Source organism: Natator depressus, chromosome 1, assembly GCF_965152275.1.
Source record: "Natator depressus isolate rNatDep1 chromosome 1, rNatDep2.hap1, whole genome shotgun sequence".
Taxonomy (NCBI): domain Eukaryota; kingdom Metazoa; phylum Chordata; order Testudines; family Cheloniidae; genus Natator; species Natator depressus.
In genome coordinates, this window is record NC_134234.1 from 340,988,405 (window position 1) to 341,014,235 (window position 25,831).

Here is a 25,831-nt window from a genome sequence, read left to right on the forward strand (position 1 = left end):
ACCTTTGGTAGGTGTAGTGGGGTTTTCATGTCCACATTTTAGTTTGGCACTAAGATGCTTTCTCCCCATAGTTATCTTATGCTATGTGGCTTTTTACTGATATTGTTTTTTTCTGTGCATAACTAGATTTCTGAACTGGGTGAGCTGGAATATCTTGAAGACCTGCCTCTCCTCAGAGTGTTCAATCTGTTAAGGAACCCAGTACAGGTAAGAAAGAGGTGAACACGTAACTGAAAATATACTTGCAGTGAATAGTTCATCCTATGTCAAAGAGTTAGAGAGATGTATGGACAGAATAGATGCTGGGCATGCCCCTCTAAAAATATGTAAAAGCGTTAGGGCCCTGATTCAATTCACAATGAAGTTCATGGAAAGGATCCCATTAATTTCAGTGGCAGCTAGATCGAACCCTAAGTGAGCAGTCACCTTTTAAAACTGCCTCTCCTTGGAATCACTGTAGCTTGTCAGTCCCAGGATATTAGAGAGAGAAGGTGTTTGAGGTAATATCTTTTATGGGACCAAACTCTTGGTGAGAGAGACAGGCTTTTGAGCTTACACAGAGCTCTTCTTGTGTAAGCTCGAAAGCTTCTCTCTCACCAACAGAAGCCTCATCCACCTTGTCTGTCCTTGGAATGGGCATCTTCTTTCTTTCTTTCTTTATGATAGACTTGTTTCTCATTCAAGGGCCCTACAATCTTCCCTGATTGATGAGCTAAAACAGCCCATTTATCAGTGACAGAAACCTTTAATGTGGAGTCAAATCTTATGTACTGTCTTTGTACATCATGTATTTATAACGTGTACTGGATGGTGCTGAAGATTAAAGATCCTAGCACCCTGCTTTGATGATTTTAGATCCTCTTTGAACTTCGCAGTGATTTCCAATGTCTGGGGAAGAAATATTAAGGGCTTGGCTTCTCCCTCCTGTTTTAAGATAACTCTGTTGATTTCTGAGGTGGCTTCCTTGAGAATAGTCTGTTGTTGCATGCAATGGAATGAACGTAAAGAAATGTTTGAAATACACCACCTCTTCCTGACCTTGCAGCATTCTGCATCGTTTCAGAAAAAATTTGGACCGGTGAAGGAGGGGCAACACATTTAGAACATTATCTGTGATTATATTATGTCCTGTAAAGTTGCAGAGTTGGGTGGGGGGAAGTGGAGCATAGGGACCTGTGAAAAGTTGGGGAGGTGGGGAACCAAGGTCAAGGGGGTCTGTTGCATCCCTTGCCCCATAGCAAATGATGTCCCTACCCCTTTGATATCACAATAGACAAAGCTCCTGAGAGCAGAATTTTACCCCATTAAAATGCATCTCTGTGTGTGTGCGTGCGTGCATATTTTTTCCAGTTAATTTACAGGGTTTTCAGTTACTTGTGAAAAATAAACAACAATTATCTTAAAACAGCTTTGCGACTGTCTTTGAATTTCAATGGTTTAACAGGACCTGACTTTTCTCAGAATTAATATGCTTCAGCAGGTTGTCAAGATGTCAGCTTCTTATTTAATTGTTAATGATTCTTTTTTATTATGTATCAGACTTATTTTTTTAGTGATTTACAAGCATACATAGTGATTATATTTTATACTCTAACTAAAGAAAAGTTCCCATAACACTTCTTGCAAGATTAGTGGTATTAGCCATGGGTGGTTATCTAATTCCCATATGGGTAATTACTTTCTGTCCATCCATGTTCTCTGTACATTTTCAGTTGGATATGGTATTATTCTTCAGTTCCTGTTCCAAACTGTTATACAATGTTGCTTCAAGGTGGTAAAGAGCTCTCTGATGTCTTTCTAGAGGTGGCTGCATTTCAGTGGTGGGGGAAGTGATCGGTTTATGCAACACATTGAGATCTTTCATGATGAAAGACATTATACAATATTATGTTAAAATGGCCTTTGGGATATTATATGCTATTTGAATTTAAATATTTATATATGTAAAAGTGAAAACAACTGAATGCTTCTCTTATTTCTACCAGGAGCAAACAGAATATTGGCTCTTGGTGATTTTCATGTTGCTCCGACTAACAGAGCTGGATCAGAGGAAGATTAAAGTGGAAGAAAAGGTATATGGCAACTGTTGGAAACACCATATAGTTCTGGAATGGTGCTAAATAATCCTGTTTCCTTCTGGGCAAAGGTGGTAAATTCAACTAGTTTTCATAAATATTTATGTGCAGATAAAAAATTGCTTTATGTGAGGGGAAAAAATTCCCCACACTCCAGCCAGGAGGTATCAGTTCAGTTTTGCTTTTAAGACCCTGACATCTGACGATATATCTGTTGTATTGTCAAAAGCTACTCTAGTTTATCAATATACAAATATTACATAAAGACTACGTTTCTTAATGAAAAAGTAGATTCTAACAGTTAGAGAAGTCCCTAGTTAGTTGTTTAGATTCATTAGTTAATATTTGTAAAGTGCTTTGACGTAATCACCATGTTACTTCTGTTATTTTCTTAAGATATCTTATACTGCAAAGTGAACTGTCTGAAAGCTATAAAATACTGGTAATTCTTTTAGCTGTTTTTATTAGTCAGGATGTGATTTTAAAAGAGCCTTCTGCAAGAAATAACTGGAGGGACCAGTTGGTAACCTGGCACTGTGCAGAATGTTTCACTTCTGGGGCTCCTTTTGTACTTACAGGGGAGCTGTATTTAGAAATACACGATTCCTGTGTATAAGGGACTGGAATGCATGGGCCAAACCCATATTAGAATCATCAGGATTAACAATTTGCTAGCCTAGGTTGGAGTCTTGGCCAGAAAACTTCCTTTAAAAATGGTCCTTAGCTCGTTCACTCCAGCCTTGTCACCCATATTAGAACTCTTTTCAAATATGATTCCCCAGCAAGTGTAGACAGGGTCTAGATCACTGACTTAAATCTGTCTGGGATGAAGTAGCCAAAAGGGCTACCATCTGATAGCTCTGGTTTGGTGGCCTGTATGAAATAAGTTAGTGGCTCTTAATCTGTTTCCTAATGGGCTGCTGTCTACATAAAAAAATATCCACTGATCAGTAACATGATTAGAAGTTTCAGCAGAATGGACCAAGAATAGAATGGACTCAGAGACTGACCTCACCTCTCCCTCCTACATCAAAGCTGAAGTACATTTTCAGGACCATTTTGGGGGAAGCTTGCATTGGTGGTACCCCAGCTTTCACTTTTTTGGGGAATAAATGAAGGATTTCTGTCTCTATGACTTTCAATCTGGCATTTTTCACCAGCACTAAGAACAGAAAAAATAATGAATAATGAAAATATAGACAAAATGAGTGTGTACTTTATGAGCTGACCCCCATCCCTTAGCCTTATTCCTCCAGCCAAGAAAAGATAGAATAAATTAAGAGAGATGATGAGTTAGTTTTGGGTGCTTTCCACCTATTTATTGAGCGGAGTTTAAATTTCCCAAAAAGCTTTTTATAGTCGAGCAATCATAGACAAGCAAGATATAATGATTGCCTCTTGTAAATACGAAGCCATCATTATTCAGACTACTTTATTCAGGGTATTGCAGGTAAGAACAAGGACATCACTTTTCCCTTCCTATGCCTCTAACTCTGGAAACAGGTTGCTGCTGTGAACAAGTATGATCCTCCTCCAGAAGTAGTTGCCGCTAAAGATCACATGACCCATATTATGTACAGCATGATTCAGCCACATAGGATCTTTGACAGGTAATCTGATTTTCAATTCACATCTGGTCCTGTAGGTGGCACTCAGGTAAAGCAGAATATGTGGTTATATTTAGTGGGACATTTCTCTGTCCCTTTTCCACCATTAAATCAGTCTAACAAAGAGTAGGCATTCTGCAGTCTGCTGTTGTCAGCCTGGAAATTAGGCATATCCTGCTTGGTTGAATTGATTATGAAATGAAGTTAGTTGCTCACCTTGAAGCTCTGAGACAGATTGCCCACAGCTCTGTTTCTTTTAAACAATCTGTTGAAGCAGATGGCCATTTGCACCATAAATGAAAGATGCAAACATTCTGTCAATACCCAGTGGCAATTTAAAAATCTCTAGAGGGAGAAGAGAGCTCTAAAATTTATCTTCTTTCTATTCTATTTACTTCTTCCCTTCAAACTGTTGGCATCCCATTGTGAGCAAAATAGCTTTACTTTGCAACTCAGAGCACAATTTACACGCCCAGAGCCAAATTTTCAAGCTTGCATTTATGGAATTCTGGCCAGTTCTGCATTTGGAAGAAAAAGGTGTTGACTACTGGTTAAAGCACAGAACTGGGAGTCAAATCTTGGTCCTGTTCCCTGCATTGCTGTTGTCTTGCTGTGTGACCTCTCTCTGCTTCATTTTCCATCTCTAAAATGGGACTGTCTATTTCCCAGGGATGTTGGGCTCACCATCTCTTAATTCTTGAATGTTTGTAAAGTGCTTTGAAATACTCAGATGAAAGGTGCTGTAGATATGCACATTATTATTATTAAGGTCAAGATTTAGGCACTTATTGCCACTTAAGTTCCCAAAAGCCTACTTTAGCACCTAAGTACCAATTTGGGTACCTAAACTGGGCACTCTGACTTTTAGAAGACACTCATTGTGATTCCTACAGTTAGAATGGCTTCCTCTCTATGGACCTGATCCTGAAAGTTGCTGAGCATTGTCTTCATGGCTCTGATTGCTCTCAAGGGGCCCAGAAGCCTGCAAAAGGTAGTTAGCATCTTGCAAGATTGGGCTGTAATTGAGTATTTCTTGACTAGCACAATTGTTTTTCCAGAAGGCATCCATGTTTGGCATCCCTTCCAACACAGACATAGGCCCAGTTCAGGTATTTCTTTATGGGTATGTATGTGAGTTCAGTGCTGGAGATATACATGTCTGTAAACCTCTGTATTGAGTCAGAAGTACTGTATAAACAAACAGGTAAACATATAGTCTGGCACTTAAGGTAGCAACCGATAATGTTAATTAAGCTTTGAGTGCCTGCCAGTGCTCAGCTGGAAAAGCATGCACTGCATTCATTAGTGAAATCTTCCTAATGATGATTTTTTCTAATTTTCTAAATTAGAAAATTCTCCTTGTAGCCACATTTTTATAGTTCATTTGCATTAATCTCCTTAGATCACATGCAGGACATTTTTATTTACTGTATTATTAATAATTCCATTAAAAAACTATGTAAAGAACTGTAAAGTTGAATAGTTGTACACTCAACAATCAGGAAATGTCAACATTGACATTGTGCAATGCCCTTTCTCCATAGGCAATACAATACTGTCTTTAATTATAGAACATTCTACTATTTAAATAATACAATATAATATGTTATTTTTTTTCTACAACTTTAGATACACATGAAGGCTAAGTCACAGTATATAAGTACATGGGGAAAAGAAATTTTGTCACAGAGAGCTTTTCAGTCTAGCAAACAAAGGTATGAGTTAGGTATAAAGGCTGGAAGTTGAAGCTAGAGAAATTAAGGTTAGAAATAAGGCACAATTTTTTTTTTAACAGCGAGGGTAATTAACCATTAGAACAACTTAACAAGCATTGTGGTGGATTTTCCATTACTGCAGATTTTAAAATTAAGATTGGATGTTTTTCCAAAGATATGTTTTGGCTCAACCACAGCTATTGGACTTGAAGTCCTATGGCCTGTGTTATACAGGAGAGCAGACTGAATGATCACAGTGGTCACTTTGGACCTTAAAATCTATGAATCTTTGAGAACTGTGTATTACTTTGAATGCCAAAGCCCACAAGTTGCAAAATACACAGTGAATGAGCTGAGGGCACCGCACCTTACAAGATACTCCTTACAAGGTTGTGGGGGGGAAATTGTATGACGGTGTAATTAAAGACTTTATTGTAATGTGTTCTTCTGATAAAATAGTAAATATGGGGACTTTGAGGACATGTTCCTGTGGTCTAGCAACAGGAATGTATTTAAAGAAATTAGAGTTCTAAGTGTAGTCATATCAAGTAATTATATATTGTATAGTTACACGATATGACACTACTTTATAAAAGAGATGACAATAGAGAGAAATCTGCAGGTTGTATCAGGTACTTGTGTGTTATATGTATTTATAAGGGATCTATTATAAATCTATTGAAGAAACTGATTTTATCTTTACATGCTGGGTTGGCATCATTAGTCACATGTGACATGGCAATGAGAACATCTGTACTGTGTGTAGATAAATTCTGAAATCACCAGTTATTAAACATGTTTCATGGAATTCCCATATTTAAAATGGTCCCTTTTTAATAATTCACTCATTGGCTGTAATAGTTATTGCTGTCACTGGCATCTGTTGGGCTTGTTCTGTGTTGAACTGGTCCCTTTCTGACAGCAAATGGCAGAAAGAGGGAAGGCAACATGAAAACATGGAGTAACAGTGAAGGAAGGGAGAGTTTCTTGACTTGAACTGAATGCATCACAGTAGCAACTTTTTGATGTAAAAAATATAGAGAGAATATTTTGCATATTGTTATCATATTGACATTTTTAATGTCTTGGTGTATTTTGTAACGATTATTTTTGTGGTAGTTGTGTAAATATGTCTAAAATCAGGATGAAAGCTATGTCCCTAAGGGTGCAGCACTTCGGGTGCTCATGCGCCCTGTGCCTTTGATCAGAGATTTTTGGTGGCAGTGTCCATTCAGCCCGCACATGTGCCCTACACATCCTCATGCCCTGCACTGAAGCTATAGAGAGCTGTGTGGGCAAACCATCCTCAGTTCCTTCTCAACCACCTTCAGCCTGAGACTAAGTCTCTAGCATGTCTCCTTCTACTAATACTTTAGCATAGTTAGTTAGTTATAGTTGTAAATAGTTTATATTTGTAGATGGTTTCCCTTTGCTTTGTTTTCCCCGTTTAGTGGTGTCACTTTGGACTCTATTTCTGGGGTATGCCTGGATTCCCAGTCTTTAAACATCGTGTTTCCTGTAAGGAGTCTCTCCTGATTAGTGATAGACACTCTGTGTGTGTGTCAAGTGTTTGGGGGATACTCATATTCCCTTGAAATGTAAGATCTGTACTTTATTTCAAAGAAGATCTCATCAGAAGAGGGAGATCAAATTCAGGCTTCTCATGATGGAGCAAGCCTTAAAACCAGCTTTGGATCGGGGCTTTGAGAACTCCCCTATATGTACTGCCCTGTATATCTCTGGATTTCAGTCTCCTGGAGCTTCAAGGAGTGAGACTGCTAATACGTCATCTACCTACAGATCCAGGTCACCAAGAGCTTTTAGGGGTAAGATTCCTGCTATCCCAGTTGCCTCAGGATCTTGGTCACCGAGGGACATAAAGGAGAAGGTGGTGACTACCTCAGCCATTTCAGGATCCCTGTCATCAAAAACCTCCGTGGGGGTGTCTGCATCTGTGCCTATAGTACCAAGACTCTAGCACTCCAAGTTGATGGAAACTGATAAGAAAAGCAGGAGTGCTAAATCTCTGTGAAAGAGGCCTCGGTCACGGAAGACCACCATCCCCAAAAGGAGCACTGCTGAGGCTCCAAGTGCTTCTGGTACCATGAAGAGTTTGAGGCTGCTTCTAAGGCCGCTACTAAAAAAACCACTGGTTCCAAAGATCTCCTTTGCTTCCAGTAGTCACAACCACACTCGCAAGAACTCAGCGTTACTTGACCCTTCAGTACCCTTGGTACTTATGCCCTGGACTGCAACGTGTGAATATGTTACTTGGGCGTGCTGATTCCTCAAGACAGATACCTACCTCATATTGACACCAACCTCTTATGTTCTTTGGTATCACAGGAGTTCAGATACTTAAGAGATCTCTGTTTCTAATGAACTGAAATATCCACTGCTTACTGGTATCGTACACCTTTTCATACAGAGATCATCTGGGTCACCGGCTACCCACATCTCATTGAGTCCTTCTGGTTCTCCAACTTCGATAATTCATGGAGATCAGTTATCACCTCCTTAAGAGAATGTGCATGAGGACTCTGACACTCAGTTTTCAGTTCAAGGGTCTCTATTTGAAGAGTGTTTATTCACCTCTGCCTACTGAAAGAAGCGAGGATAAACTTCCACCACTTTCAACCAGTTGGGATGACCAATGGTAGCTATCTCTGTCTATGCCCTATGACTCTCTCCAGCAATCTTACTGGGACCCCTAGGTCCTCTACTGCCAACAGTTTCTAAGGGCTCAGAGTACAAACTGCAGGGAACATAGGAAATTCCATTTCCCTGTGCCTTTGCTCCCTCCTCATCAAACAGAGTTTGTACAAGAGACCTTTGAGGAGCAGGAGGCAAGGGCTGATGAGGAGGTGAAACCTCATCCAAATATCTCTTCTTCATCCCCTGATGAGGCTATGATGCCCCCTCTACCTTCATGGCAGATGAGTTTTGTCAGTTGCAGGACCTGATGAAGTGAGTTGTGGACATGCTTCAAATTCCTTTTGAGGAAGTTCAGGACTCCCATTATAAACTCCTAGATATTTTGCAAACCTCAACCTTGTTGCAAGTGGCTTTTCCAATTAACAAGGCTCTCTTTGAGCCAGCCACACCGATCTGTGCAGTCTTATGTAGCCTCAGTGCAGGGCATGAGGATGTGTAGGGCATGTGTGTGGGCCAAATGAGCACTGCTACCAAAAAATCTGATTAAAGATGCAGGGCCACATGTACCTGAAGTGGAGCACCCACAGGGAAAGACATCTTGAAGAACTCCAGTTACTGCACAAGGTGAGTAACCTCTTCTTCTACTGAGGGATTCTACTGGCATCCTAACCCAAGGATGTAAGGGTAGTCTAGAGCAGTGTGTCTCAACCTTTTTTTACACCAGGATCTGGCTTGCTGTGTCAGGGAGATCTCAGGAACTGGTGCCAGTCCACAGACCGGTCATTGAGAAACACTGGTCTAGAGAACAGGGCACTAGACTGGGATGCTGGTGACCTCAGTTCAGTTCTCAGTTTAGCCACAGAATCCCTCTGTGACCTTGGGCAAGTCACTTAAATCTAATCTGTGTCTCTGTTTCTCATCTGTAAAGTGAGGATAGAACATCCCTACCTCACAGGAGTGTTGTGATGATGAAATTTATTAATGCTTTAGAGGCACAGAGAGAGTATGGTACTATATCAGTAGCTAGACAGAGAGAACTGTTTTGCTGGTGTGAGCTGATGCAGGAGAGAAGCCATTACTCTGAATTATCTAATTTTTTCCCTTCACTTATGCTCAGCAGCTAACATTACTTCAGATAGATTAATCATCTACTTCTGTTGCTGTTTCCATTATACACTCTGTTTTTGGTTATTTATACTTAGCTATTTTAAATTATATTAGTCTGAAGTTTGGAACCTAGATGTGATCTGTTTTCTTTAAAAGAAAATGTTAATGGGTCAAGCCGTTTATTAGTTTCCCAAAAAGGTGTGGTTTTTAAAAATTATTTCAGCTGGTGTTTGTCACATCAAATGACATAATCTTAACGTCTCTGGTAAGATTTTCAAAAACAAAATGTCTAAATTTACACTCCATATGTAGGCACCTAATAAGAGGCCTCACTTTCAAAAGTGCAGAGCACCCACAAATGCCCATTGACTTTAAAGGGAGCTGCTGAATGCTCAGCACTTCTGAAAATCAAGCCACTTAATATGGATTTAGGCTGAGATTTTGTAAAAATGGACACCTAAAGTTAGGCCTCTGTGTTTCTGCAAATACTTTGCATCTGCAGAGTGCTTCGGTCAGTGGGAATTAAGGGTGCTTCATGCTATGCAGGATTGGGCCCATAATCCTTAGTGTCTTTCATCCCATTTGTAGAGCACTTTGCAAACTATCACCTTGATCCTGCAAACCCTTCAAGTCAATGAGATTACTTTCACGAGAGTTATAAAGGTTTGCAGGATCGATCATAAATATGGTCAAGACTCAATTATCCCACCACTGAAATGTTGCCATGTCTGAGGTGGAGCTGGGCAACTCTTTAACAGTCCACAGCAACTGTAACTGCAGAGGGAATTTCAGAAAAGATGGTAAATCCAAGTTACAATCTGAGCAGGATACACCAGGTTTAACATCCTTCTTTTTGCAAAAAATGCTATGGGATTTTTTAAGGAAATATTTTGTGCTCTTTTCATGTTTAAATCATGCATAAATGCACACACTTGATTTTCCATTGCTTTCTTTGTCTATGCGGTGAATGACATGAATAGTATAGACTCACAGATTTTAAGGTCAGAAGGTAACATCATGATCTAGTCTGACCTCCTGAATGTTGCAGGCCACGGAACCTCACTCACCTACTCCTGTAATAGACCCCTAACCTCTGGCTGATTTACTGAAGTCCTCAAATCATGGTTTAAAGACTTCAAGTAACAGAGAAACCACCATTTACACTAGTTTAAACCTGCAAGTGAGCCATGCTCCATGCTGAAGAGGAAGGCGAAAAACTACCAGGGTCTCTGTCAATCTGATCCGGAGAAAAATTCCTTCCCGACTCCAAATATGGCAGTCAGACCCTGAGCGTGTGGGCAAGACCCATCAACCAGACACCTGAGAGAGAATTCTCTGTAGTAACTCAGAGCCCTCCCCATCTAGTGTCCCATCACTGGCCATTGGAGATAGTTGTTGCTAGCCTTCGCAAATCGACTAGTGTTAGGATATAGATATTCAGGTCTGCCTGTAAAGGCCTATACTCTAAGAATTTAGGTGTATTCTTATCACTTGGCTAGTTATAGAGGTATAAAAGAAAGAATCAAAACCACTGTCCGCCAGTGTAAGGGCCTTCTCTTACTGTGACAGTCTGAGGCCCTGTTCTTAGGTTAAAGCCTTTGGCTAAGCAACAGAGGCAGCCATAAACTGGGAAGTGAACGGTCACATCCTCACGTTCCAAAGTAGTCACATTGAAATAAGGAGCTATTGGGCTGTTAGGAATACAATCCTGTCCTGATAGTGCCTATCACCTCCAGAGAAAGGGAAGTGCCTAGAAAATGTAAAAGGAAACTTAGTTTGATAGCATCCTGTCTGGCAAGAACTCACTTATCAATAGCTGGGATGTGAAATCCTCACTTCTGTATTGTTTTGTCATTATAGTTCCCACTTTGCTATTGTTTGTCTGTATAATCGCTGTCTGGTTCTGTGATTGTTCTTGTCTGCTGTATAATTAATTTTGCTGGGTGTAAACTAATTAAGGTGGTGGGATATAATTGGTTAAATAATCATGTTACAATATGTTAGGATTGGTTAGTTAAATTTCAGGAAAATGATTGGTTAAGGTATAGCAAAGCAGAACTCAAGTTTTACTATATAGTCTGCAGTCAATCAGGAAGTGGGGAGGGGTGGGGGAGATGGGAACAGGGAATGGGGGTAAGAAAATTGGAATCATGTTTTGCTAAAGGGGGAAATGGGAACAGGGAATGGGAGTAAGGAAGTTGGAATCATGTTTTGCTAAGGGCAGGAATGGGAACAGGGACACAAGTGTAAGGCTCTGTGGTGTCAGAGCTGGGAAGGAGGACACTAAGGAAGAAAACTGGAATCATGCTTGCTGGAAGTTCACCCCAATAAACATCGAATTGTTTGCACCTTTGGACTTCGGGTATTGTTGCTCTCTGTTCATGCGAGAAGGACCAGGGAAGTAAGTGGGTGAAGGAATAAGCCCCCTAACACATGCCATTGAAGGTAGTCTCATCATGCCATCCCCTCCATAAATTTATCAAGCTCAGTCTTGAAGCCAGATAGGTTTCCCACTCCCCTCTCCCCCATACATTAGATTAGATCAGTTCCCTTGATGATATGCTGTTCCCAAAGACCTATATGATGCCAGTACAAGTGTCCATTGTAGGAAGTGTAATAGTGCCTTGTTTGTTTTTTCTTCTTGCAGCACTTTGCCTAGTCTTGATGCTCCCTACCCCATGTTAATATTAGTTGGACCCATGGCCTGTGGAAAGCGGGAACTTTCTCACAGAATCTGCAGACAGTTCAACAATTTCTTCAGATACAGGTAAATTTACTCTATCAGTTTAAGAGACCATCGAGTGCAGTCATGGCTCAAATTGTTGCTTTTTTTTTTTTTAAGTTAAATATTACAGAAGACTGTTAAATGGTCATTGCAAGGCGTTCTGTCTCCTACTAGATCTAGGCTGTCTGAAGTCATCATATAATATCTCCTTATTTTTTAATATGCTATATAAATTATCAAGATTTTTTAAAAGAGAACTGCAAAGCAAAATCAGCACCTTTTTACTGCTCCTTTTATCTGTCTGTCCATCCATCCATTCATCTGAACTTTTTCTTTAGTTCATGTTACTGTGCCCAGTGTCACAGTTCAGGGCAACTGCACTTGTATTTCCCCTCAGGTTCAGCAAGGGCACCTACTCTTGGCTTCCAGCTCCCCAGCTATTTTCTTTCTGGATGGAGGCCCGCATCCCTCTCCCTTTGGACCAGGGTATTCTCAGGCTGCATATTTCCCTACCTTCACTGTGTATTTCCCAGCACAGACAGGTTGCTCAAGGACCCCTCCTTACTTTCTCTTCAGAGACAACAGAGTGATTGTCAACAGATATGTTATCACACAGCACTTCCTAGGCAAGCCTACTTTAGTCTTAAGGTACAAAACATTACAGAGAAAATATACTAAAACAATAAAAAAACTTACATGCATCCCAAAAGCTTGCCAAAATAACCCCAAGCCTATCGTGGATTCTGGAGGACCCAGTCCTTCAATCCCTACCCTGAGGATTGGGACCCTCGATGGACCAGGGGTCCTGTCCATTTTCTGAATCGGGAAGAAGGCCATGAGCCAATTTAAGACCAGCCTATTTGTCCAAAAATTCTTTCCTTATCTGTCAGTCTCTGGAGAATCCAGTTGGAAATAGTGTATGTATACTTTGCCATGGGGGTGGTTTCTCTGGAGATGTTACAACCTGAGTGAATTTGCCTAATCACCCCCTGCTCTTCTCCTATTTACCTTTCCCATGGAAATACATACAGTTCCACAATAACACATACACAATTGCATTTTTAATACAATGAACTCCAAAGATGTTAAAATGAACTCTGTAAGGTTTAACTTAATTCAGTAAAGTTCATTCAGGATATTACAAGAAACTGCCAGCCTGCCACACCCCACTACAAAAGTGTTAGGGTGCATCTATACAGGGCACCTACATATTGCATCCAGAAGTGAATAGGATGAATAGTGTAATTACTGAACTATTACAATATGCTTTCTGTGACTAATGCCGACAAAGTGGGAATCCTCCATTCTTCACCAGCTGTAGAGTCTAAATTTCAAGGTCGCTGGACCAGTGTAATAATCTTTTTGTAGCTAATTGTGACAAAGCAAATGGGCATCCTTCATTCTTCACCAGCTGTAACTTCTGCCTTTCAAAGGTAGTGCTATATAGTACACATTGCAGTAATCTGTGTAGCCGTGTGTTACTGGTGCTCACTTGTTGCATTTTGCCTTATTTTAAACTATAAGTTCCTTGGGGCAGGGACTATGTATGTATCTATATACATTACTATGTATATGTACAGCACCTAACAGAATGGGGCCTCTGGGTACTAATGTAATAAGTCATAAGAATAGAGCCTTAAGTGCATATATAATAGCTGACAATGTAGAAGCGGAATTAGTTCTTTGGATGCCCAGCACCACAGAATCCTAGACTGAGTATCAGTAATGTTATATAATAGGCACCTCCTTCAACTCAAGTCCTATAATGTGAAGATCTGCTGTGTGTTTGTAATATTTTATAATGCTAGATTAAGTCACATGACTTGCAAGTCCAAAGGACTTTTTGACAGAAAAGCTGTGACGGTTACAAGATTGGAAAAATCATGCACAGTGAGTGCTTTGAGAGACCAGCTTGGAAATTATAAGTAATTGAAAACTGGCCCGAATTTTCCAAGCACTGTCTGATTTCCAAAAGCATTGTTTTTTATATGTATTATTCCTCAAAAGTTTTATGTATGAGAAAAAAGGAGAGAGAGAATTTTAACAGAGCAGAACATTGCAACTACAAAGCAAAGTTGTATTTTAATTATTCAGTGGAGATTTCAGCAATTTTATGGCTTACTTTTTTAAATTTCAAACAGTCCACTCATTAAAAATGTATTTCGTGTAAGATATCCTGGCAGTTCAAATGTGAACATGGCCTTGCAATTAAAAAAGTTGTAATGGGTAAAAGTCTTTCAAAAAAATAAATAAAATGAAATTGGACACTGAGACCATCTGGTTTGTACTCAGGAATGACCTTTAAAGCTGGATATGTTTCTAATGTCTTTGAGAAAATCAAGCCTTTGAAGTTAAAGTTTTATAGGGTCCATGTGCACCACACTGTTCTCATTTGCCATAGTTCACTGATTAAAATAGTGGTACACACTAGTGCTGCTACAGTTAAGGATCTGTCAGCCTCTGCATTATAAACTTAATTTCTTAGTGGTTTATAACTCAGTTGTATTAAAGAAAAGAATTTATTCCACATTAAATCTAAGGTCTCAGTACAGGGGGAAAAAAAATCTCTCCCCTTTGACTTAGATATTTATTTATTCAGGGTTGTATTAATAGGAGCGTTGTATGTAAGACCCAGGAAATAATTGTCCTGCTCTGCTCAGCATTGGTGAGGACTCAGCTGGAGTACTGTGTTCAGTTTTAGGCACCACACTTTAAGAAAGATGTGGACAAATTGGAGAAAGTCCAGAGAAAATCAACAAAAATGATGAAAAGTTTAGAAAGTCTGACTCATGAGGAAAAGTTTAAAAAAACCTGGGCATGTTTAGTCTTGAGAAGAGAAGACTGAGGAGGGACCTGATAAGAGTTTTCAAATATTTTAAGTGCTGTTATAAAGAGGACAGGGATCAATTGTTCTCCGTGTCTACTGAACATAGGACAAGAAGTATTGGGCTTAATTTTCAGAAAGGGAGATTTAGGTTAGATATTAGGAAAAACTTTCCAAATATAAGTTAAGTAAGGAATAGGTTACCTAGGGAGGTAGTAGAATCCCCATTATTGGAGGTTTTTAAGTACAGGTTAGACAAACATCTCAGGGATGGTCAAGGTCCTGCGTCAGCGTGGGGGGATGGATTAGTTCAGTGTTTCTCAACCCAGGGGTCGTGACCCAAAAGCGGGTCGCAAGAATGTAGGAAAGGGTCGTGGCTGTCCGGAGCCATCCCATGGGGGGGCGAGAGCCCAGAGCCTTGCCACCCGGGGCTGAAGTCGCAAAGGTCACATAAAATCATGGAATCCATTACCTCTGTGACCCATTTGTAGCCTCATCAATTAGACAATCGAATGCAAAGCGGGAAGTTATGGGAGATGAGTGTTCCATGTAGAACTTTCAGTGACGAGTGTGCATTTTAATCACAAAGTGAGTCTTTAGTCAGTGAAATGGATACATTTTAAACCTGTTCTGTTGCAACTGCAAGTACAAGTGATAGCAGGAATTCATCACAGCCTGAGAAGAAAAATAATCATAGGTACGACCCTGTTTACTTAAAGTTTGGGTTTTCATTTATTGAGGACCGAAATGGTGAACACAGGCCACAGTGTGTCATCTGCTTGAACTGTTAGCAAATGAAAGCCTAAAACCATCAAAGTTACATAGGCATTTCTAGACAAAGCACTCTGGCTGTAAAGACAAGCCTCTTGATTTTTTTAAACAAAAAAGGAAAGATTTGGAAATGTCACAAAAAACACTTGAATGTGTATCTACTATCTGGGAGCAAGCATTGCATGCTTCTTACCTTTTTGCGCACTGCATTGTGAAATGTAAAAAAGCTCACACGGTCACTGAGAAGTTAATTTTACCTTCTGCTATTGACATGTGCACTGAATTATTGGGTGAGTTGGCTGCAAAAAAATTAAAAACAATCCCTCTCTCCAGTGATACAATACAGAGAAGAATCTGCGATATCTTAGAAGACCTCAAACTGCAAACAGCTGATAGTCTTTCAGTACGCGACTGTTTACAGACTGATACAGAGTGCGATTTGATACATATCTTGCTGGTTTTTGTGAGGCACATGTGGGAAAGTGATTTTCAAGAATCATAGAATCGTAGGATGGGAAGGGACCTCGAGAGTCCAGTCCCCTACACACAAGGCAGGACTAAGTATTATGTAGACCATCCCTGACAGGTGTTTGTCTAACCTGCTCTTAAAAATCCCCAATAATGGAGATTCCACAAGCTCCCAAGGCTATTTGTTCCAGTGCCTAACCACCCTGACAGCTAGGAAGATTTTCCTAATCTCCATCCTAAGCCATTTTGCTGCAGTTTAGGCCCATTGCTTCTTGTCCTATCCTCAGAGACTGAGAACAATTTTCCTCCCTCTTCCTTGTAACAGCCTTTTATGTACTTGAAAACTGTTATCATGTCCCTTCTCAGTCTACTCTTCTCTAGACTAAACAAACCCAATTTTTTCAGTCATCCCTCGTAGGTAATGTTTATCAAATCATTTTTGTTGCTAATCTCTGGACTTCCTCTAATTTGTCCGCATCTTTCCTGAAATGTGGCGCCCAGAACTAGACATAATATTCCAGTTGAGGCCTTATCAGTGCAGAGTAGAGTGGAAGAATTACTTCTCGTGTCTTGCTTACAACACTCCTGCTAATACATCCCAGAACGATGTTTGCTTTTTTTGCAACAGTGCTACACTGTTGACTCATATTTAACTTGTCATCCATATGACCCCCAGATCCGTTTCTGCAGTACTCTTTCCTAGGCAGTCATTTCCCATTTTGTATGTGTGGAACTGATTGTTCCTTCCTAAGTGGAATATTTTGCCTTTGTCCTTTATTGAATTTCATCCTGTTTACTTCAGACCATTTCTCCAGTTTGTCCACATCATTTTGAGTTTTACACCTATCCTCTAAAGCACTTGCAACCCCTCCCAGCTTGGTATTGTCTGCAAACTTTATAAGTGTACTCTCTATGACATTATCTAAATCATGGATGAAGATATTGAACAGACCCAGACCCAGAACTGATCCCTATGGGACCCCACTTGATATGCCCTTCCAGCTTGACTTTGAACCATTCATAACTACTCTCTGGGAATGGTTTTCCAACCAGTTCTGCACCCACCTTATAGTAGCTCCATCTAGGTTGCATTTCCCTAGTTTGTTTATGAGAAGGTCATGTGAGACAGTACCACAAGCCTTACTAAAGTCAAGATATACCACATCTACTGCTTCCCCCATCCACAAAGCTTGTTACCTTATCCAGTACTTGTTTAGTGTGGATTTGCCTACTTCTACTACTGCTGCTGATATATTTGTTGCATTGGATGATTACTTGGAGTCCGTGGGATTGAGCTGGTCGAAGTGTATTGGAGTTACAACTGTTGGAGCTGCTTCAAAGACAAGGAAACATTTCAGAAGTTGTTCAGATAATCTTTTTGAAAGAACCCAGTGCAATGTGGAACCACTGTTTCCTGCACAGGGAGGCATTATCAGCTAAAGACATGGTACCTGAGCTTCACAAAACTCTTAAAGATGCTGTCAAAATTGTGAATTACATCAAACAATATGCCAAGAATTCATGATGCTTTCAAGTTTTCTGTCAGGAAATGGGCAGTGCACATTACATCTGCTTTACGATGCTGAGGTTCGCTGGCTGTCCCATGGCAAAGTGTTGTCTCGTGTATTTGAACTTAAAAGTGAGTTGGCAGCTTTTTTTTTAAGAAAAAAAAAATCTCACCTGGCAAAGCACTTCAGTAACGACACATGGCTTCCTCATGTTGCATATATGGCAGATATATTTGATTATCCAAATTATTTGAATCTGTCTTCACAGGGAAGAGGGCACAATCGCTTTGAGCAAACTGATAAAATTGTTGTGTTCAAAAAAAACTTTCTCTGGTGAACAAACATGTTTCAAATGATAGAATGGACATGTTTCGTAATGAGTCTCTAGAAACAAAAAATTGGAAAGATTCTACTAGCCAGGAAGCACTGAAGAAAACAATCAGTAATCATTTAACTAAATTACACAAAAGATTCTGAGATTACTTTCCAGACAAAGAACTCAAGGGAAAAGAATGGATACAGGATCCATTTGGAGTTGTGTTGGAAAATGTTAGTCTACCATGGAGGAAGAATCTCAGCTGGTCGAGTTACCTTGTGATCGCAGTCTACAGAGAAAATATACTGAAATGAGCCTTCCCCAGTTTTGGTGCAGTGCTGCTGTTGGAATATCCTGCTCTTGCTTGCCAGGCTATTATAGTCATTTTGCCTGTCAGTATAACATACTTGTGAGAAACTGAATTCTCTGCCCTGACTCAACTGAAGAACAAAAGCAGAAACAGACTGGATGTTGAACATGACCTTTGGATTGTGCTGACTAAATTTACACCAAACTTTGATTAAACTCATCAAAGAGCATAGAATCATAGAATATCAGGGTTGGAAGGGACCTCAGGAGGTCATCTAGTCCAACCCCCTGCTCAAAGCAGGACCAATCCCCAACTAAATCATCCCAGCCAAGGCTTTGTCAAGACTGACCTAAAAAACTTCTAAGGAAGGAGATTCCACCACCTCCCTAGGTAATGCATTCCAGTGTTTCACCACCCTCCTAGTGAAAAAGTTTTTCCTAATATCCAACCTAAACCTCCCCCACTGCAACTTGAGACCATTACTCCTTGTTCTGTCTTCTGCTACCACTGAGAACAGTCTAGAGCCATCCTCTTTGGAACCCCCTTTCAGGTAGTTGAAAGCAGCTATCAAATTCCCTCTCATTCTTCTCTTGCGCAGACTAAACAATCCCAGTTCCCTCAGCCTCTCCTCATAAGTCAAGTGTTCCAGTCCCCTAATCATTTTTGTTGCCCTCCGCTGGACTCTTTACAATTTTTCCACATCCTTCTTGGAGTGTGGGGCCCAAAACTGGACACAGCCTCACCAGTGTCGAATAGAGGGGAACGATCACGTCCCTCGATCTGCTGGCAATGCCCCTACATATACATCCCAAAATGCCATTGGCCTTCTTGGCAACAAGGGCACACTGTTGACTCATATCCAGCTTCTTGTCCACTGTAACCCTAGGTCCTTTTCTGCAGAACTGCTGCCGAGCCATTCGGTCCCTAGTCTGTAGCGGTGCATGGGATTCTTCCGTCCTAAGTGCAGGACTCTGCACTTGTCCTTGTTGAACCTCATCAGATTTCTTTTGGCCCAATCCTCTAATTTGTCTAGGGCAGCAAGCTCGGGTATCTCATTAAATGGAACCTAAGATTTATTATACTGTTGTTAATCTGTTCCTGTTGTTGATTTCTGCCTTTAACTTTAACTGTTGATCTTCTTTAACTTATTACTATTGTTATTACATGTAGTGGGTAAAAAGTATTTTGGGGCCAAAACACTCGTGTGTTTTCTACTTAAGCTATTTATTGGGTCGGGATTGGCCACCAGTGTTTACAAATGGGTCCTCGTCCAAAAAAGGTTGAAAACCATTGGACTAGATGACCTCTCAAGGTCTCTTCCAGCCCTAGATTTCTATGATCAAATTAATAAAATTACAGGGAAACAAGAGAGGTTTTACAAGATCTTCATTATCAAAACTCAAAAGAAATAAAAACAAAGAGGGCCTTGTTTTTGGAAGGGGTTTTTTATTTGTATTACTGTAGCACCTAGGAGCTTTAGTCATTGACCAGGAACCCGTTGTGCTTGGTGCTGACTATTTTATGGTATTAGGAGTCCACTGAAATACCTATGGGACAAAAAAAGAGAATGGAAAGAAATAAGCAGTTCAAAGTTAAATGCAAATGGTACATCTACTCACATAGGTTTTGGCATAGAAAGTAATAGACATACAAGGGTCTGATTCTCACTCACAGTAGGGTTCTTTTACACTACTCTGGCAATGTAAAAGGGCCTAAGTATAAATGAGAACCAGGCTCATAAGTATTCTATTTTTCATCAGTTACCCAATACCCATACCAAATAAAGCCTGTTTGTGTCACACTTGGGAATGAAATCTGGGTTCCCAGACTCACGGTTCCCAGACCTAGACAATGCTGCCCCTAAGTGTGACATGACTTTTTTTCATTCTGTGGTCTCCAGCTTGAGGCTTCAAGACCCAAAGCTCAGCAAACAAGCTGTCTGTCCAGTTTTATTTTGCAAAGCTGGTTAAAATCCATTATCAGTGTTTTAATAACACAGCCAGGCTCCGTATATTTAGATGTGAATATTTTTTGCTATGTTTTGTCTGAGATGGAGGAGTCAAAAAGTCAAGGAGACAAAATATTGTCAGTGTAAGTCTATGCATAACATTTTTGTTCTGCTTGTCCTGTGGTACAAAAACACTATTAGCAAAGTACCACCTCTCAGGAATGTGACCCACTGTTAGGAGTGACTGAGGACCATATGCTGGTGCTTATGTGAAACAGCATGTGTAGGAAGGGACTGGAGCCTTTAAACTAAAATTTCTTCATATGTAGACTTAGCTATTTGGCCAGATTCATATTTGTATGACCCTCATCTCAAAAGAAAGTTCATGTGTCAGATATTTCAAATGGTTGCCCTTAAATAGAGGTGTGCATTTGAAATAGTTCCCTTACCTCCCCCTACTTCCAGCCAACCTCATTGATTCCAGCACTGATACCCTCTTACTGCTGGTTCTGGAGCTCACCACTGGTCCCTCCATCTACTTCTATTAATTGCTCAACCTGCCTCCCACCACCCCTCCTGTATCTAAGATTCCTATCTATCAGCCAGGAGTCAACAAAGCGGGGGTGTGGGGGGGAGGATGAATTTATCACTTCCCTACTTATCAGTGCTGTGACAGCTTCCACTGAGACAGTCCTGTGTGTTTGGATTTATAGCCCAAATGTAATGTGTTATTAATACAGTTTTTTTGCATTTATAGGTTATTCTTTCAAATATGCAGCATTAGTGGTATGATTTTGCACCTCTTTATAGTCCTCATATTTCTTCTCTGTTTAAAATAAAATGATTTCTCCTGCTCTTCCCTCCTCCTCCTCCACTACCAGCTTCTTAAATGATTGAAAACTGATGGTTCCTTTAACGTACCGTATATCTTCCAGCCCCTGTCACACCACGAGGGCATCTTACTTCGGAGAAGACAACAGACTTGATTACTACTTCATTTCTCAGGAGGTGTTTGACAATATGTTGAACATGGTAAGAATTGGACTTGTGTCTTGGTAGGCCTAATCCTGTAGTATCAGTGAGTTCACTGGATCTCATGAAACAAAAAGTCTCTAAAGGCCTGATTTCTGAAAAAATGAGATGTGTGCACAATTAGATGACTAATATGCATGTCCAGTAAGCACAGTTTCATGTGCAAATCAGGTATTTATTTGTGCAAATGGTCAGCTAGACTGTCTCTTACTGTGTTTAGCTACAGTACCTTTTACAGTGGGGCATATAGATCAGTTGGAGTCTTTAGGTACTATTGTAATATTAATAAATAATAGGTCATTTGCATATGTGAATACCAAGTAAGTGTGTGTGTGTGTGTGTGTGTGTTAGGGGGTGGGGAGGATAGGGGTGCTAGAAAGCCAAAAGGAGGCTTGTGGATAGGGTCCTGCCATGTTTCTCAATGTTCTAGGAGCCCTATGGGGAGCACAGGATTTAAAGGGTAGCAGATTGACCCTGGAGACATTGTACCTGCTTCTCTTCTCTCTATAGACAGAATGTCTCCAGCTACTGCTTCTGGTGCATATCTGTACTCCCAATGCAGTTTGGGCGCAAAAAGCCCAATTATAGTACTTTATTGGTAGATACACAAGGCCTACACATTCATAAGCCATTGAACTGATGTTTAGTGTTTACCTCTCAATGAGAGTGTGGTTTAATTTCCAAAGAATATCTTTGGACACAAAGTACTGGGCACCAAAGTTTTTTTTTGCCAAGTTTCACTGTTGAAATTTACTTCCCAAGTATATGTTCCCCTTGCAGGTTTGCTTTGTGTACCCACTTTCCTCTTTGGTATCTTCTCTTTTATCTGGTGCTGCCATTCATTTTGAGGCACTGTCAAAGGAAGATGCCCCTTGCTTTAGAGCTTGTGCTTCTTTGCAGGGTGAATGAATAACCAATGTAAAGTTGTAACCCATCAGCTGCTTGTTTTCAATGAGCTGATGTTTTATTATTCCCAAACAATGTACAGCCTGCACCCTTGAGGCCTGTTCTTTGCTGCTCTCTGCAAGTTTTGCACCCCAGGTGGCCTTGTTATCACTGATGATTTAGGCTTTGTGGAGCTGTATACTAATGGTAACCAAGTCTAGAACAATCATTTTTACTGTGCTTCTGTAGGAAAGCTGTTTTCATTACAGTCTTTCGATTGTCATGACACATCACTATTTTAATTTCAGGGGAAATTTATTGCAACCTATAAATATAGCAGCCACTACTATGGATTAGGAAGAGATACTGTAGAATCCATTGCCAGAGAGGGACTGGCAAGCTGTGTTCATTTGGAAATAGAGGTAGGCGTTACTATTACTTAACCATTATAACATCATCGAAAAACAAAATATGGAAACGTGTCCATTATCAATCCAAAAGAATAACATTTACCTTTGTAGTTTCTGCTCTAATTAAATAATTCTCATTATGAGAATTCCTCTCATGTGAGAGGAAGGATGATGTAGTGGTCAGGGCACTAAGGTAGGACTTGGGAGACTCAGGTTCAATTCCCTGCTCTGCTACAGACTTCCTGAGCGACCTTGGGCAGGTTACTGGGCCTGGATGCACAAAAGGAGTTAGATGTTGCTAAGCTGAGCATCAAACCCCCAACTTTTGGGAGTCTAGAAAATCATATAAACATACTGCAATTCACGAACCCTGAGTTAGGTGCCTAGGCTCCCCATACAATGAATGGGGAGAGATAGGGGCCTTAAAATGCTATTCACAAAAGCTAGCGTGCCAGGCAGGGAGACACCTAAGCTAGCCAGAGGAAGATGAACAGAGGGATGTGTGCTAAGTACCTCAAGGAGATAGGTGTCTAAGTTCAGGCTGCAGGGAGGTGCCATCTCTGCTAGCAAGTCACAGATGGGATACCCCTCCCTTATAACTTGTAGCCCAGTGGTTAGGGTACTCATCTGGGATGTGGGAGATGCCTGATTCAAGTTGTCCCTCCCAGGTGGGTTTGAACTGAGATCCACCACCTCTCGGGTAACTGCTGTAACCACTGGGCTATGGGATATTCTGTTATGGGGCTCCCTCATTCTCTCTTGTTGAAGCTTTTCCACTGTGAATAAATAACTAAAGAGTCATTGGAGTAGGATGAGTGGAGCCTGGGTGAGTGCTCTAACCATTGGGCTATAGAGTCATTCTCATGCTTGTGCTCGCTCGTGCTCTCTCTCTGGCCCACGTGACTCTTTAATTATTGATCCACAGTAAGACAGCTTCAACAGGAGAGACTGAGGCAGCCCCACAACAGAATACCCCATAACTCAGTGGTTAGAGCTCTCACCTGAGAGGTGGTAGATCTCATTCAAATCCCTTCTTCCTCTCAGGTGGAGGAAGGACTTGAACCAGGCATCTCCCAGATGAGTACTCTAAGCACTGGGATAAAAAAGTTATGCCCTCCCTGGTGGTTTTGTGTCAATTTGCCTGAGGGGCCCAATCTGGTAGGCTGCCTCTGAGCACACCTTCCGGATCAGGCCCCGCCTGTGGTTCGGCAGCCAAACATCTTTCTTCTCCTGGTTTGTAGATTGCTCTGGGACTTGTGGGAGGCAGCAGTGCGCATGCACAGAGACAGAAACATTGGTGCCTAGCGAACTTTTTATTGCAAAAACATAGGTGCCGAGTAAGTTTAGGTGCCTACAAGATTCAGTGGGAGTAGTTTATGTGCATTATTATTAATCATTTATATATTGCCAGAAATGTACAAGCCACTGTATAGCGATAGCTCTGTATCAAAGGGCCAACAATTAAATGGTCTGATCTTGCAATCTGAGTGCCTATTTTGAGGTATTAGCATATTCAACTCCCATTGACTTTAACAGGCATTGAGGATGCTCAGCTTCTCACAGGCTAGGACCCTAAATTCACAAGTGAAGACAAACTGGACATGACACAGTGGGATGTGTCTCATAAAGCTTGAATGCTTCTCAAAATAGGTATATTACTAAATGATGGAGAAGTTAGGGCCTGTATATGAATAGGGAAGTTATTGTGTCTTTATTGGATATTATCAACAGCAATATCATGAACAGCTAGTTAAGAAATGCCTCTGGTGCCAGAGTTCTAAAGCGTGTAATAATTATGCAGCAGTCTGCATTGCTGTGGCCTCTACCTGTTGATGACAAACCATAATGGTGAGTTATGCATCTGAAACAGAAAGGCTTCAAGTTCATTATCATCTCCTAAGCCCCTAACAAAAGTGATTCATGCCTATTAAAAGAACACTTTAATTATGGTTCATGAGCTGAGGCTAAACATTTGAGCCATTTAATACCCTTTAATCTACCACCTCTGCACTGTTAGGAGGTGGGATTTGTCCCCTTTGTAGTAACTATATTTCTAGTCAGTGAAGTTCCTGTTGCATTCTGCAACACAGTGAGGGGAGATGTTCCAGGGCACTTTCAGGATCCATCCCTTGTTTACGTGGCCGTTGGTGCATACAGTTACCCCATTTGAACATAAAATTGCAGTGGCTGCATGTGCACATTAGGCGTACAATTTAAGTTTCAATCCTATTTTTCAGATACGTCTTCAGTTTTAAGTTTCGGTTGGCCCCCGCACAGACTCCATCCCCACCCCTCATTTTAGTGATGTATCATTTTTGGTTTTTGATTTGTTTTACACTTGAAGGCACATTTTGTTGGTTTTGTAGACAGAGCTTATTGCAAACACCAGGAGTTCCTTGCATCTCTCTATTCCCACCACTTTGTGGGCCACCCTCCAATCCCTTTTTATTTCAGGGGCATATGTAAGTAAGGCTGGGTCTACGCTATATGCTTACTTCGGTATAACTAGGTCACTCAGGGGTGTGAAAAATCCACACTCCTGAGCGACACACTTATACTGACCTCAACCCAGCGGTATGTTGGCTGGGTGCTGCAAATTATGATGCTGTCGGGAGAGAGTGTCTTCAGCAGAAGCACTACAACTGTGCAGCTGCACCAAACCAAGCTTGTAATGTAGACCTGCCCTAAGTGTAGGTATGTAAGACCCTCATCCCGCAAATACTTTTGTACTTGAACAGTATCATTGAAGTCAGTAGGACTGTTCTCATGCTTGAAGTTAAGCATGTTCATGTTTATAGGATTGGAGGCCTAAGGTACTCACTCAGGACTCATTTTTGCTGGTTAGGCCGAGCCCTAGATTGGATGGGATGGAGCTATATAGCTCTGTCTTCTCTCCTTTGCCTTTGGGCATTTGTATATCCCAGATGGTTGTGGGGGAAGTCAGGATGGAGCAGCCCATATGCTACCCAGAGCAGACAGCTGCAGTTTTGTCTGGCCCTTACATATTAGCCTTCCTCCCCTCACCGTTATATAGCCACATATGCAGAATTTGGACTCAAACAGAGAAGCCAGTTGATCTGTGCCAAGTGCTTTAGGATCCTGTATAAATGTCACATACTGTATTTTTTATTTCTTTATGCTATTCAGGTATATTTAGTGCGGATGTAGACTTCCCCCTTTCTCAGAATATCTTGGTTTGGTACAAGGGATGCCATCAAAAATTCAAAAGCAGTTTGCTTACTGTCATAAACTACTGTGGTTTAATAAACCCTCATTCTCCAAAAGTTATCAGGCTGCTCAGCATCAGTTAGAAAGATATTCTGATTGAGAAGAAGATTCTGATGTGGTTCATTGTAAAAATGAAAGGGCCAAATTCAGTGGTGGTGAAAGTGACATGTGGGGTATAAATTGGTCAGAAAATGGTTGTAAGAAATATAGTATGACTTCTGACATGCAAAATAAGGGGGGAGAAAGG

The 25,831-nt window shown here is 40.8% G+C and overlaps 1 protein-coding gene across 2 annotated transcripts in view; it reads left to right on the forward strand.

Moving 5' to 3' along the window:
* LRGUK (leucine rich repeats and guanylate kinase domain containing) overlaps positions 1–25,831 on the forward strand; it is a 78,175-nt gene that overhangs the window by 22,534 nt on the left and 29,810 nt on the right. For both annotated transcript variants that reach the window (XM_074942708.1, XM_074942709.1), the window contains exons 8-13: positions 127–207; positions 1,986–2,072; positions 3,579–3,685; positions 11,807–11,926; positions 20,965–21,061; positions 22,255–22,368. In XM_074942708.1, the coding sequence (XP_074798809.1) occupies positions 127–207; positions 1,986–2,072; positions 3,579–3,685; positions 11,807–11,926; positions 20,965–21,061; positions 22,255–22,368 (606 nt within the window). The remainder of the gene's footprint in view (positions 1–126; positions 208–1,985; positions 2,073–3,578; positions 3,686–11,806; positions 11,927–20,964; positions 21,062–22,254; positions 22,369–25,831) is intronic.